This window comes from Mobula birostris, chromosome 17, assembly GCF_030028105.1.
Source record: "Mobula birostris isolate sMobBir1 chromosome 17, sMobBir1.hap1, whole genome shotgun sequence".
NCBI classification, from domain to species: Eukaryota; Metazoa; Chordata; class Chondrichthyes; order Myliobatiformes; family Myliobatidae; genus Mobula; species Mobula birostris.
In genome coordinates, this window is record NC_092386.1 from 53,069,163 (window position 1) to 53,083,633 (window position 14,471).

A 14,471-nucleotide genomic window follows, 5' to 3' on the forward strand; every position below is an offset into this window, starting at 1 on the left:
CCTAATGCTTAATGTTGTGGTTTGGCAGCTATGTCTAAATCTACTATTTGTTGGATCACAGCTGCAGTTTGATTTCCAAATATTAGTGAGGTCTAGACAAAATCAAATTTTATTTAATTTGAGGCCCTTCAAATTCCCTTTAGAATATAATTGGCTTGATTGAAGTCTATTTGCCTCGTTCCAAAGCATTATTTTTTTATGACACCAAAGAAAGAAGGAACATTCATTTTTTTTAGAATTGGTCATGACCAGGGGACACTGTGTTGATCTTTACAGCCAGTGAAGCACTACTGAAATACAGCTGTTGTTGTAGTTCAGGGAACTGTTAAATTTCCTTTGTTGTTAGTAATTGGTATGTTACCTTTTGTTTGTATATCTCACAAGTGGGTAGCTAATGCATCAGATTTTATGATGGACAAGGCCATTGATTACAATTTTCATAAATGTGAAGAACAAAACAAGGATATCAGCAGATAAAGTTGTACAGTCCCATGCAGTAACAATAGAATTTGACTTAATCTGTTGCCAGCAGTTCTGGAAATACCAAAAGTATATGTGGCACAGTTAGTTGAGATGCTACCTCATAGCTCCAAAAACCCAGATTCACTCTGGACCTCCCCTATTTTATGAGTAGAGTTTGCATATCCCCACATATCCTAATGAGTTTCTCACCACTTTCCAAAATGTGAAGGTTGGGGACTGTAATTGCCCCTAGAGTGGTAAAATCTGAGGGAGCTGATAGGGGAGTATAAAATGGGGTTAATGTAGATGCATGCTTCAGCCTGGATTCATTAAGCCAGCTGGCACGTTTCCATGATATATGACTCTATGTTATAATTTGTAGAAACTGAATACTTACTGTAGCTGAATCCAACTTGAGTCATGATACACCTTAAAAAGATCTAATAAAACTTTACAAAAATGAGGTAGTTGTGAAGAAATGCAGCACTTGTTTAGATTCTCTAGTTTTCTAGTTCACTAAAATGGGAGAAATAGATTTTCCATTTCAGTTCATTATTTGTCAGTAGTTACTTTAAAGACTAGAAAGCCGTGTCCTTATCAATAGGAAAAATGTTGCTACCACATGTTTGTGGTATGATGATAAATGGAGATATTTAAGTTGTATAGTTGGTGACTAGAAAATTGACCAGTCTAAGTTGTTCAAGTGGAAGCAATTACCAAGTCCAAAACATTTTCAAATGAAAACTCATTTAATTAAAGCATACATTTCAATCTTAAGTTAATTGGCATTCTGAGAAATAGAAGAGAATCCATCATCAAACAAAGGAACTTACATTTATAAAGCATGACATCCCATTTTTATTGAATTAATTCTTGGAATCCCTGTTATTATTCAGAGATGTCATCTATTTTGCACATACTAAGGTCTCAAGAAGTCAGACATTTGATCATTTGAGACCTTAGTGAAAGCCCCATGCCTGTTTCTCATATATCCTCTTCGATAACACTGAATGGTCCTATTTCCACAAGTCTTTTGGACAGTTACTGTTCTGTAGATTTGCTGAGTATGCCCATAGAAAAAGAACCTCAGGGTTGTATGTGATGACATGTATGTACTATAATAATAATTTTTACTTTGAACTTTGAACTTCAGCGATCCTGACCCCATCTCCAGTCATGCACACCTGGCCCACAGTCTGGAACTTGGCCTTTCCGCTGAAATGAAATGAATTAATTCGGTATTTGGCCTGCAGTTTTTCAGCGTACCTGCTATGAAGCTGCACAAAGGTGGTGATCCACTTCAAAATCCCAGCAGGATCCTCCTCTTGCTCTCTGGATCCCCGACCCACATTCTGGAATAACGAGTGAGCCAGATGTTGCATCATCTGGATTTTGGAACAATTAGATGCTGGATTTTCGCAGTTGTACTAAAGATGGTTCTATTTGGCTCAGTTGTGTTCTGTGCATTCATACTGCTTTTTTAAATATTCAGAATTAATAAAAGTTATTAAAATTAATCACTTGTAAAAAGTTATTAAAATTAAAAATAAAACACTGCAAGATCCTTTGAACTAAATGAATATATTAAAATTAAATCAGTTAATTACAAATGTAAAATACCTGAAACCTGCCTATTTCCATTAAACCTGTTGCTGTCTGCTGAATTGAATTAAATCAGTGCTTACTCAACATTGAAAATTAGAGCTCCAACTTTATTCAGTGTAATTGAGGGATTAAGCTACACAAAGGTGGAGCTCCACTATTAAATCCACGAGGGATCCAATGTTAGGGCAGACTTGGGTATGTTTTCCTCTTCTGCTGGGTCATGCACTGAGATCCATGATGTGTAGACTAAGAGACTAAATACAATTGTGTCATGCCTCTTAGGATTATATAGTTCATGAATAAAAGAAATATTCTTGCTTTATGTTTTAATTAATTTCCCATTTTTATGTAGTATATTTCTATTTAAATTTTTGGATTATTTATAACTATGATTTATGGACATCAGTGAGACTTAGAAATAGCTAAGAAGACCTTTGGCCTTGGTAACCTCTCAAAGGACCTTCTGGTTTTGTGCACCTCATGCTTCTGTGCCTAAGGCAGAGTGGTTGTTTGTTGCTCACACTGCTTCAGGACAATTCCAATTTCTAAACTAATCAGTTTCTCAGAGCTACATAAAGTAATTGCAGGAACAGTGCAACAATAAGGTTAATGGCATTTCTTTACTTCTCTGTTGCTGAAAGAAACTGATTTTAGCTATATTAAGATTCCTCAGCCACTTCTGTGCTCATTTGCTCCCTTATCTATGTACTCTATTGTTATACGTATTTGGCATGCCTCCAATTTTGGTGTTGCCATAGAATCAATAGGTTTCAACAGATACATTTAATGTCAGAGAAAGGTATACAATATACATCCTGAAATTCTTTTTCTTCACAAGCATCCACAAAAACAGTGGAGTGCCCCAAAGAATGAATGACAGTTCAATGTTAGAACCCCAAAGTCCCCCCCAGCTCCCCCCTCCCCCCACAAGCAGCAGCAAGGCAACGAACCGTCTCACCCCCACCAGCAAAAAAGCATCGGCGCCCCCCCCCACCAAGCATTCAAGTGTGCAGCAAAGCATCAATAAAGACACAGACTTGCAGTACCCCAAAGACTACTCGTTCACCCAGTATTCGGCATGCCGTAGGCTTACTCTCTCTCCCTAATAAGGGGAAGAGAAGTGCCCGGTTTCACAGCGAGAGGGGAGACATAACAAAACAGCTCGCTGACTTATGGAGTTAAAAGTCTGTTGCATCGCTTTTCCTGAGCCCTGTGCCCAAAGAACTCAGGTCTCTGGGTACATTGGAAGCAGCACACCCACTGCTTCTGATCTTCCGTGTTCTCCCGCAACGCATCAGTCAGCAGCGCCAGCCTGGAATCAGCCCGCCTCCAGAGCCAGGAAAATCCGGCGCCCTGAAGGTACGCTAGTCTTCCAGGCCACGTCCTTGGCATATCGAAAAGCAGCTGGTCGTGAGGCCCTGAGAGCTATCTAGCACAGAAACAGGCACTTCAGCCCAATTCATCCATACCAACCAAGTTGTCTAACTGGGCTAGTACCATATAGAGTAATAGATTATTGTTATCCTCTATACCCATAGTTACTGATGTACAAGGAAAAAAAGGAAGTGGTCCAACGTTGATTCTTTGAGGACATTGTTTCTACTACTGTCCCGTCCGAGAAACAACTGTTTAGCTTATGTTGAGAAAATAGAATTGCAGTAATTTGCTGGAAGCATTTTACATTAGATTTTGTCAGTATTTGAAGGTCCTTGGAGGTGAAATTTACTCTATTCTCTTCATCAGCCTTTCCTGTTACCTTATGATGGTATTCAAAATTAATTTGCTTTTAAGCATTCAATTTAAACATTAATTTGTTGGCTTTATTACCCAAATTATGGTTGCTTTCTTTTTAAATTTTTAATCACTCTCCTTGGCATCTCTAATACATTACTCAAGTGTTCCACATTGCCACAAATGCAACTGTATTATAACCATTGCAATTATTAGATACTGAGCTAGAGCCTTGTTTTATTTGGCATGTGAAATGGGATTTTGGTACAAGAGTTAACTCTGCAACTCATTTCACATCTTCTGCTTCAACTATCGTAGTGCAGGCAGCTTATAGTATACCTATTTCTAACATCCTGTATGGTAGGAAGCAAACCCTTGCACTCACTTTATGGTATGGTTATTATTGCTTACTCCATTCAACCTACTTTTTTCTGTTCATAATTGTAATACAGGTATGTGTCGCTTAACGTCCACGATACGTTCTGTGAAATCGGACGTTATGTGATTTGGACATTGTGCGAACACCATATTGTATACTTAGCAAACCTATATGGAGTACTGCAGTGTACCTGTATTGACTAAATCCATGTCATTAGCAATTTCTCCATATCCAGTATAGGTCCTTCTCGCATTTTCGTGAGCCTTGTATCTTCAGTGAAACAGATCCTTTAACAACTTCGAGAATTTTTTCTTCGTTTTTCAGGATCGTCGGGATTGTCGAGTGTGACATGCCTAAATCCCGAGCAATAACATTCACTGGTTTTCCACCTTCATATTGTTTAATAATCTTTTGTTTCACTTCCAAATCAATATTTTTCCTTTGCCTGTTGCTGCTGCTATCACTAAGAGTGGCTTTGCTGCGTTTGGAAGTTATGATGCACTTTATGGTAATATTTTCAAAAGAAAGTTAAACAGAGGGATAATGCAACGATGCTCAAGAGACACAAGATTGGTTACATCCACTATATCCTGTTCTCCGATCGGGACTACAGATAGGCGATCGGACGTTAAGCGGTGCACACCTGTAATAGGTTCCATTTGCTCATCCTATTAGTTGTGCCAAAAATATGTAAAAACATCTGTCAGGTACATATGCAATATCTACACCTACACCTCCACCTTCAGTTCAAATTCCAAGCAAATTCATATTCAAACTCCTAAACCTAGGACTCAACACCTCCCTTTGCAACTGCGTCTTTGACTTCATGACTAACAGACCCCAGCCAGTAAGAATACTCAACACTCCCTACTGTACTTTCATACACTCACAACTACATGGTAAGCTTATGCTCTAATTCCATCTACACGTTCAGAGATGACGCCACTGTAGTGGGCCATATCTCAAAAGGCAATGTGTTGGAGAACAGGAAAGCAATAGGGAGCCACGTAGCATGGTGTTATGACAACAACCTTGCCCTCAATGTCAGCAACACAAAAGAACTGGTCACTGATTCCATGTGCTCCTGTTTACATCAATAGTGCTGAAGTGGAGAGTGTTGAGTGTTTCAAGTTCATAGGAGTGACCATCACCCATAGCCTGTCCTGATTCAATCACGTAGATGCCACAGACAAAAATGCTCACCAGCACTTCTACTTCCTTAGGAGTTTAAATAAATTTGGCACGTCACTCTTGACCGTCACCAATTTTTATAGATACCATCGAAAGCATATTATCCAGATGCTTGGTGTGGTGGACTGCTTTGCCCAGGACTGCAAGGAACTGCAGAGAGCTATGAACATAGTTCAGCACCGAATAGAAACCAGCTTCCCTCTATGGATTCTGTCTACATTTCTCCCCACCTCAGTAAAGCAGCCAGTATAATTAAAGACCCCACCCATGCTAAATATTCTTACTCCCTCCCATCAGGTGGAAGCTCTAGGTCCAAGTTTAAGTTGTGACACTGCTCAAAGTATCTCTGCTGATCTCTTTGCAAGAACATGGATACAATTTTTAGATTTTCAAGGCCGTTGAATTCTCCTAAAGGTATTTAGAACAATTGAAAGTTGATATATCTGATTATTATTTTTAATCGTTCTCTGCATATTATTTTTCCCCCAGATATTGATGAATGTAGAACACCTCTTGGTGCCTGTGACGGAGGTGAATGCACTAACACCATTGGTAGCTTTTACTGTTCCTGCCCCCATGGCTATAAAACATCTCCAGATGGTTCTCGATGTATTGGTGAGTAAGATGTACAAACTTGCAAGATACTGATTTTAAAAGTGAAAGCAAAGGTCTTCCAAGTATAACAAAAGTCCTTCATTCTGTTATTTTATTTGCTTTGGGTGGCCTTCTGAGAGTGTATTATGTGAAGGAAATAGTTCTGTATGAATTACTCAAAAGAATGTTTCTTTGAGAGTTATCTTCTGCCACCAGTTGATTTAATCTGTTGTTTTTAAAGTAAAATTATAGGACTGAAATAGGGAGGCATGGAAACTGATAAAACTATTAAAATCATAGTGAAAAATTCTGTTATATGGTTTCAAATCCTAACACTTCTGGTTATCTAAATAATTTATTTTAGACACCAATCCCTTCTGGTGTTTTTTTATTATTTCTTTTGGTTCTATTATTAGTGTCATGCAATATAGCAATAGAAAATTAAAATGCTTGATTTTAGGGAGAAGTAGTTTTTTACTGCAATTTGGTTCTTGAATCAACTGGCAAAACACAAATCACTACAGTTTAAGAAACACTATGACCACTTTCAAAATGCTGGAGGAACTCAGCGGGCCAGGCATCATCTATGGAAAAAAGCACAATTGACGTGTGGTGAATAGGCTGCTGAGTTCCTCCAGCATTTTGTGTGTGTTGCTTGGATTTCCAGCATCTGCAGATTTTCTCTTGTTTGTGACTAGGATCACTTCGATCACTTTGCAGAAAAAATGGACTTTGTTCTTTTTTGTTCTAATTGTGTACTTTCTTGTAAAAAAAGTGTATAATTATATTTAATTTATGCTTTACATGTGAATATGGTTTATACGATGCCTATACATTCAGATGCCATTTCATTAGGCATACCGGTACAACAGCTTGGTAATTCAAATATCTAATTAGCCAGTTATATGGCAGCAACTCACTGCATAAAAGCGTGAAGACAAAAGGTCAGGAGTTTCAGTTGTTATTCAGCCTAATCATCAGAATGGGGAAGAAATGTAATTAAGTGACTTTGACCGTGGAATGATTATTGATGCCAGACAGGGTGGTGGTTTGAGTATCTCAGAAACTGCTGGCATTTTCACGCACAACAATCTCTAGAGTTTACAGAGAATGGTGCGAGAAACAAAAAGCATCCAGTGAGCAGCAGTTCTGTGGGTGAAAATGCCTTGTTTATGAGAGAGGTCAGAGGAGGATGGCCAGACTGGTTCAAGCTGACAGGAACGCAATAGTAAGTCCAATAATCATGGATTACAACAAAGGTGTGCAGAATAGCAGCTCTGAACGCACTACATGTCAAACATTGGAGTGAGTGGACTACAGGAGCAGAAGACCACTAACATACAGTCAGTGGCCACTTTGTTAGGTACAAGAGGTACTAATAAAGTGGTCACTAAGTGTATATGTTGACTTTCTTCAAATTTGTTCTGTTTAGTCATAATGCTCACTCACATGACACTGATCGAATTCTTTAAAAATAGTTGTACAGACGCACATCAGCTCTACAGAAGGTTTTGGAGCAATTCTTTTTCTTTAACCTCAGCAGTAACAAATGTTGGAGGTTTCTTGCTTTATTGATAGGCAGTACATTAGTGCAGCCACTGGAGCAGCTTCATAACTCCAGCGTCCTCTGTTCAATTCTGACTATCCTCATAGAGTTGGCTTGTTCTCCCTTTGACCACAGGGGCTTTCTCTAGATTCCCAGCTTCCTCACACGTCCCAAAGACATGCAGATTGGTAGGTTAGTTGACCTCTATAAATTGCCCCTAGTTTGGCAGATCCTGGAGTAAATTGATCGGAATGGGGAGAGTAAAACAGGATCGAAGGGGGATTAGTGTAAATAGACGGATAATGGTCAGCACTACTAGAGCCAACAGGCCTATTTCCACACAGTCTGACTAATATTATAGATATTATAAAGTCTCTGGGCACCCTTTGTACAAATTATTTTTAAAAAGCTCATAATATTGTACTGAGTCGGATATAAGCTATCTATGTCGGGAATTAAATAATTTTCATTGTTGACGCTGATTGTTGAGAATTGTTTGGATTTGGTATAGTTCCCATTTGCAGTAGCTCTTCTGGAATCCACAGCAGACCAGGGTGGACTCCTGCTGCATTGAAACCAGTATTTTAAGCTGGTGTTAGGTCATTTGTTAATATTCAAGAAACAATGCTTTCTTTTTGGTGGGCACACAGACACGAAAAAATTAACTTGGGCAAGTTGACTTCACCATGATCCAAGTAAAAATGTGGATCAATCTAGTGATGAAGTGTCATCAATGTGCATATTTTTCACTCAAGAAAAGTAGGCAAAACACATACCAATTTTTGTCAACCAGTATGTCTCCTAGTATAATGTGTACATGTGCACCTGTTATGGAACTTTGTTCTTGTCCATTCCTGTTAGAAATTGGAGTAATGAGCTGAAATAGTTTGTGTGATTTTCCACCATAGATGGAAAATCTGAATTTTCAGTACAAACTGTCTTCACAAGAAGCCCTGTGCTAGGGAATGTTAACTTCCAAAGTTGACCTTGTCTAGTTTACCCTCATAAGAATATTTTGTTGTACACCAGTGATACATTTTCTTTTCCTAACTTTGATGAATGATGCATTTTTATAACTTTGATGAATGAAGCTGCCAAATCACTGACAATGTGTCTTGAATTATGAGATGTTTTATGCTGTGGACTGGTGCCTATTTAGATTAGAGTGAGGACTCTTTAGTTTTCAGTTACAGAATGAAGTATTTTTACCACTGTTTTTCTTTATCCTCTGTAATTCAACTCTGTTCTTGTGTTTCTTCACTAGAATAGCTCTTGATTTTCTTTCTTCTACTTTTTTCTTTAAACACACCTTTTACTCTAGTTGGATGTTCAGTCAGCATCCAACATACAGTATGTCCATCTGAATTTTCTTATTACAGTTACTAACTGACTTCTTCAATTTCCAACGTTTGTTTATATCAATTTCCCTTTTTTATGTTTTTTTTCTGTCTCTGTCATCTGGTTTTGTGTCCCATGGTGTTTTAATGAGACATGCACTGCAATACTTGTGCCTCAGTCTGTTAATGTGCTGCTGGTCTTTAGGCACAGACACCACACCAGATGACAAAAGGCCCATTATCCATTCATTTACATAAAAGTTAAAATTAAGTTATTTTACCATGATTGTAATGACACCTTTGACGGTCAGGGTCGAACATGGATATTGTGTCCTAGCTGCCTGTGATATGCAAGCCAGTACAGTACAAAATGGTGAGCAAGCTATTGCCCATGCAGCAGTCTTCTCCTCGCCACACAGCTGGTGAATCCAAAGGAATGGCAGAGACTGATGCAGTTTGGCATCAGTGGCATTGCAAGGGTTGCCAGTCAGCATTCAACTCAGCATAGAGACTCCAGCTTCGGTTTTTCATAGAAACATAGAAAAACTACAGCACAATACAGGCCCTTCGGCATACAATACAGTGCCGAACATGTACTTACTTTAAAAATGACCTAGGGATACCTATTTTTCTAAGCTCCGTGTACCTATCCAGGAATCTGTTAAAAGACCCTATCGAATCTGCCTCCACCACCATCGCCGGCAGCCAGTTCCATGCACTCACTACTCCCTGCATAAAAAACTTACCCCTGACATCTCCTCTGTACCTACTTCCAAGCACGTTAAAACTGTGCCCTCTCATCATAGCCATTTCAACTCTGGGAAAAAGCCTTCTGACTATCCACATGATCAATGCCTCTCATCGTCTTAGACACCTCTATCAGGTCACCTGTCATCCTCTGTCGCTCCAAGGAGAAAAGGCCAAGTTCACTCAACCTCTTCTCATAAGGAATGCTCCCCAATCCAGACAACATCCTTGTAAATCTCCTCTGCACCCTTTCTATAGTTGCCACATCCTTCCTGTAGTGAGGTGACCAGAACTGAGCACAGTACTCCAAGTGGGGTCTGACCAGGGTCCTATATAGCTGTAACATTACATCTCGGCTCTTAAACTCCACCCCACAGTTGATGAAGGCCAGTGTACTGTATGCTTCGGTTCACTTTGTTTGCCACAAAAGGTGGATATCATGGATACCCACTTCAATTCAACTTCCCATTCCCATTTCGACCTGGTAGTCTGCAGCCTACTCCATTGCCATGATGAGGCCAAAGTTCATATTCTGCAACACTTCATATTCTGTCTGGGTAGCTTCCAACCCAATGGCATGAACATCAATTTCTCTAACTTACCATAATTTTTCACCCTTTCCCTTCTCTCTTTTTCCATTCCCAATTCCATTTCTCCTCTCACCATTTCTCGGACCTGCTCAGTTCCTCCAGTATTTTCTGTGTGTTGCCCTTAGCAATCTATACCTTTTGCATGCTGCATCTTTTACTGTTATTGTCAAATTCTGCAGAAGGAGAATTAATTTTGACAGATGGTCCATTCTGGATGCTATCACCCATTTGTTATGCAATAACGAGGATGCAGAGTAAGCATTCCAGCCTGCTCTGGCTTGAGCTTTGAGAATAATGGAGAGAATTTGAGGGATTAGGATTTCCTCCAGGTTTACTCCCAAAGCCTTCCCTATGAGTGGGTATAGCTGCAAGTTAGCAGAGATTTGAGATCAGAGTTTTCCATCTCCTCGATGAGTTGCCAAGCACAGCTGACAAGCCCCACCTTCCTGAAGCGACTGGTTTTAAGGCACCAGTAACTTAAACCTCCCCATTTTCCCTTTGCCCCTTCTCCTGTGACTAGAAACTCTTCTTCTGGACTTAGCAGCTAAACAGTGCGTGAAGGCCAGGAGCTGGACTTGGTTGTCAAAGACTATCTGAGAAGCACACCATTGGGAGCATTTAGGTAATGGGCCTTTATTCCCCCCACCCCACCTCCCCTGCCTATGACAACCCTAAGGAACCAATAATGTAATGCTCATTATAATACTGAAGATTCCAAACAGAGAGCCAGTTAAATGCAAGGAAATTTACAAACGCTCCTACTGCACAGTGCAATTTAATTAGCATTGTGAATTACTTATAAAGTGATTTATCTTTTGCTTGGGATTGGAAAATGAACATAGACTTGGAAAAAAAAGCTTGTGTTTCCCCCAGACATTGCAGCTACAACACTCTGGCCAGACACGGTCCTGTGGTCCATAACAGCCAAGCTGGCATATGTTGTAGAATTGACAGTACCATGGGAAGATGGTGTTGAAGAAGCTTATCAGAGGAAAAAGACCAAGTACTCTGAACTGGCAACTGAAGCTGCCGAGAACGGCTGGAAGACCAAGATTTTCCGTATAGAAGTGGGATGCAGAAGATTCGTTGCTACATCTACGACCAGTCTATTGAAGAAGATGGGGGTGAGAGGTCACTCCCTCCAACAAGCAATCAAGTCCTTGTCAAATGCAGCAGAAGAAAGCAGCAACTGGATTTGGATTAAAAGGAAAGACAACAACTGGGCTGCAAGATGAAGACAGGAGGGTATGGAACTGAGGGGGGTGTATCTGGGATGCCAGGTAGCACCGTTGAGCCCTCTGGAGACATCGTGGGCTTATCAACGAAATGTCAAAGAAGGAGGGTGCTCACCTGATGACCCCGATGACGTACCTACCCTCCCTCCTTGTCACCACTCTAAACCCACTGCCAACATCGAGAGTGCTGACTTACCGTAGGGATTGAAACATCAAGTCCTAATAGCTCTACTTTTGATGAACGTTATTTTTGCGCACATGTAAATATTGTCTCATTTTTGCCTGGTTTGCAGTTCTATAAATATAATTTTTAATCTCTTTTAGCAAGTGAATATCAAAGGCTGTTTGAATATCTCAATCAATCAGAGATAAATGTATAGCAGCTTTACAGCTGACTGTAGTCTTGTAGAAACTTCTTACAAGTGGAAGGATTGCTAGTCCATGTTGCTTCCAAATTGTGATAGGTTAGATGCAGTTGCAGGTAACCTAATCTGTGTAATTAAATTACAAACGAGAAAGTCTGCAGATGCTGGAAATCCGAGCAATACACACAAAATGTTGGAGGAACTCAGCAGGCCAAGCAGCATCAGTGAAAAAAAGTACAGTCGACGTTTTAGGCCGAAACCTTTCGGCAGGACAAATTTGTGTAAAGTATGTTAAAATATTTGGTTTTAATTTGCAATAGAAGTAGTGACTTAAAGGAATGATTATTGTTCTGTCTTTTAATTGAGTGCTGCAGTTTAATCTGGAATCCAGCATTTGAGACTGCACCTCTTGGGGCTATCTATGCAACAGAAGTACAGCTGTTTTCACAATTTGCATTATGTTATTATGGCTCACAACCTCAGGCTATAGGTCGCTGAGTCTGACCTGATCTGGAAGTGCCTGTTGATTAGTGTGCTATGTACGCATTGATTTCAGAAAGTTGGTCGGTATATTTCAGCGCTTGGAAGTGTTCCAATAGTAGTAATTATGGGGTGCTAAGTACAATTTTATATGTAAATTATGAAGTCAGTCAATGATCTGGTAATTTATTCCATTTCTAATTGAAGGCAGAATGCTCTTGATATCAATAGCAATGTGCTTGACTTTTAACCACCATGTAAAACAGCCTAGCAAGTTAAACAGTTATACTGAAAGAGCAATTCGATTGACGGAATGTCTGCACCACCAATAGCACTTCAAGAAGGTAGCCTATTATTACTTCCTCAAGAACAATCAAGGGTTAATAATACTAAAGTAAGAAAAGGTTAATGATTCAAGTTTATTTATTACACGTACTACGTCAAAACATACACTAAATGTGTACTTTGCATTAACAACTAACACACCCAAAGGTGTGGCTGGGGGCAGCCCACAAGTGTCGCCATACATTCTGGCGCCATTACGCCATTCCCCCAATGCTTGGCAGAACAACAAAATAGAACACAGCAAGCAATAGAACAACAGCAGCAAAATAAGGCCCTGCTCCCGCCTCCCACCCATGCACACACACAGACCTCTAAACCCAAGACAGTCAGCATTCTTCAACTTTCAGCCTCCAGTGGACCCAGATTCAGGTTTGGATTCAGACACCGACACGCAGACATAGGCTTGCGGGCTCACGGAGATTCACAAACACACGTGCTCTGGCCAACGGGGCTCTATTTCCGGACTTCTGATTCGATCCTTGCCATCAACCACAGAAGCTGCCAAACATCAAATGCTAGGTCTGGAACTCTGGCTTTACTGATCTGCAAACCTACGGGATCTCTTCTTCCTGCCCGCATGGAACACCAACTCCATTACCCGCTGACAACTGACGCACCCTGGGTGGTCTTCATCCACATCACTGTCCTTCAAACACCGAGTGGAGAATTAAAATTCTGGCCTGTCCTCTAAGTCAGAGCCAGATCAGAATCAGATTTAATATTACTAGCATATGTCATGAAATTTGTTAAACTTTGTGACGAGAGTACAATGTAAATATAAGAAGAAAAACTAAATTACCTTAAGTATATATGTATATTAAATAGTCAAATTAAGATAAGTTGTGCAAAAACCGAAATTTATAAAAAGAGGAGTGAGATAGTGTTCAGTGTTCCAATGTCCATTTAGAAATTGGATGGCAGAGGAGAAGAAGCTGTTTCTGAATAGCTGAGTGTGGCCTTCAGGTTTCAGTACCTCCTTCCTGTTAGTAACAATGAGAAGAGGGCATGTGGTGGTGGTGGGGATTCTTGATGATGAAAACCACTTTTCTGAGGCAACGCTCCTTGAGGATGTCTTGGATACTATGGACGCTAGTAGCCGTGATGAAGTGGACTAATTATATAACTCTCTGTAGCTTACATCAATCCTGTACAGTAGCCCCACACCCCACTCATACCAAATGAAATATAGCCACTGTCTTGCATGCATTGATATGTAGGGAGCAGGTTACATCTTGAGATATTGACACCCAGGAATTTGAAATCGCTCACTCTGTCCACTTCTGAGCTCTCTATGAGGATTGGTATGTGTTCCCTTGTCTTACCCTTCCTGAAGTGCACAATCAGCTCTTTGGTCTTACTGATGTTGAGTGCAAGATTGTTGCTGGTTTATCTTGCTCCTGTACACCCTCTGACCACCATCTGAGATTCTGCCAACTCAAGTTGTATCATCAGCAAAATTATAGATGGCTTTTAAGCTATGCCTAGGCACACAGTCATGGATAAAAAGAGTAGAGCAGTGGGCTAAGCACACATCCTTGAGGTGCACCAATGTTGATTGTCAGTGAAGTAGAAGTATAGATATAGAAGCCCAAGCTCTGTAGCTTTTTGATCAGAACTGTGGGAGTGATGGTGTTAAACACTGAGCTATGGTCAATGAACAGCATCCTGATATAGGTATTTATATTGTCCAAGTGATCCAAGGCCACCTGGAGAGTCATTGAGATTGCTTCCATCGTAGACCTATTCTAGTGATAGGCAAATTGCAGTGGGTCCAGGTCCTTGCTGAGGCAGGAGTTGATTCTAGCCATGAACAACCTCTCAAAGCATTTCATCACCATAAGTGTGAGTTCTACTAGCCGATAGT

The 14,471-nt window shown here is 40.2% G+C and overlaps 1 protein-coding gene across 1 annotated transcript in view; it reads left to right on the forward strand.

Moving 5' to 3' along the window:
• fbn2a (fibrillin 2a) overlaps positions 1-14,471 on the forward strand; it is a 338,906-nt gene that overhangs the window by 158,687 nt on the left and 165,748 nt on the right. The window contains exon 8 of the mRNA XM_072281722.1: positions 5,858-5,983. Within this exon, the coding sequence (XP_072137823.1) occupies positions 5,858-5,983 (126 nt within the window). The remainder of the gene's footprint in view (positions 1-5,857; positions 5,984-14,471) is intronic.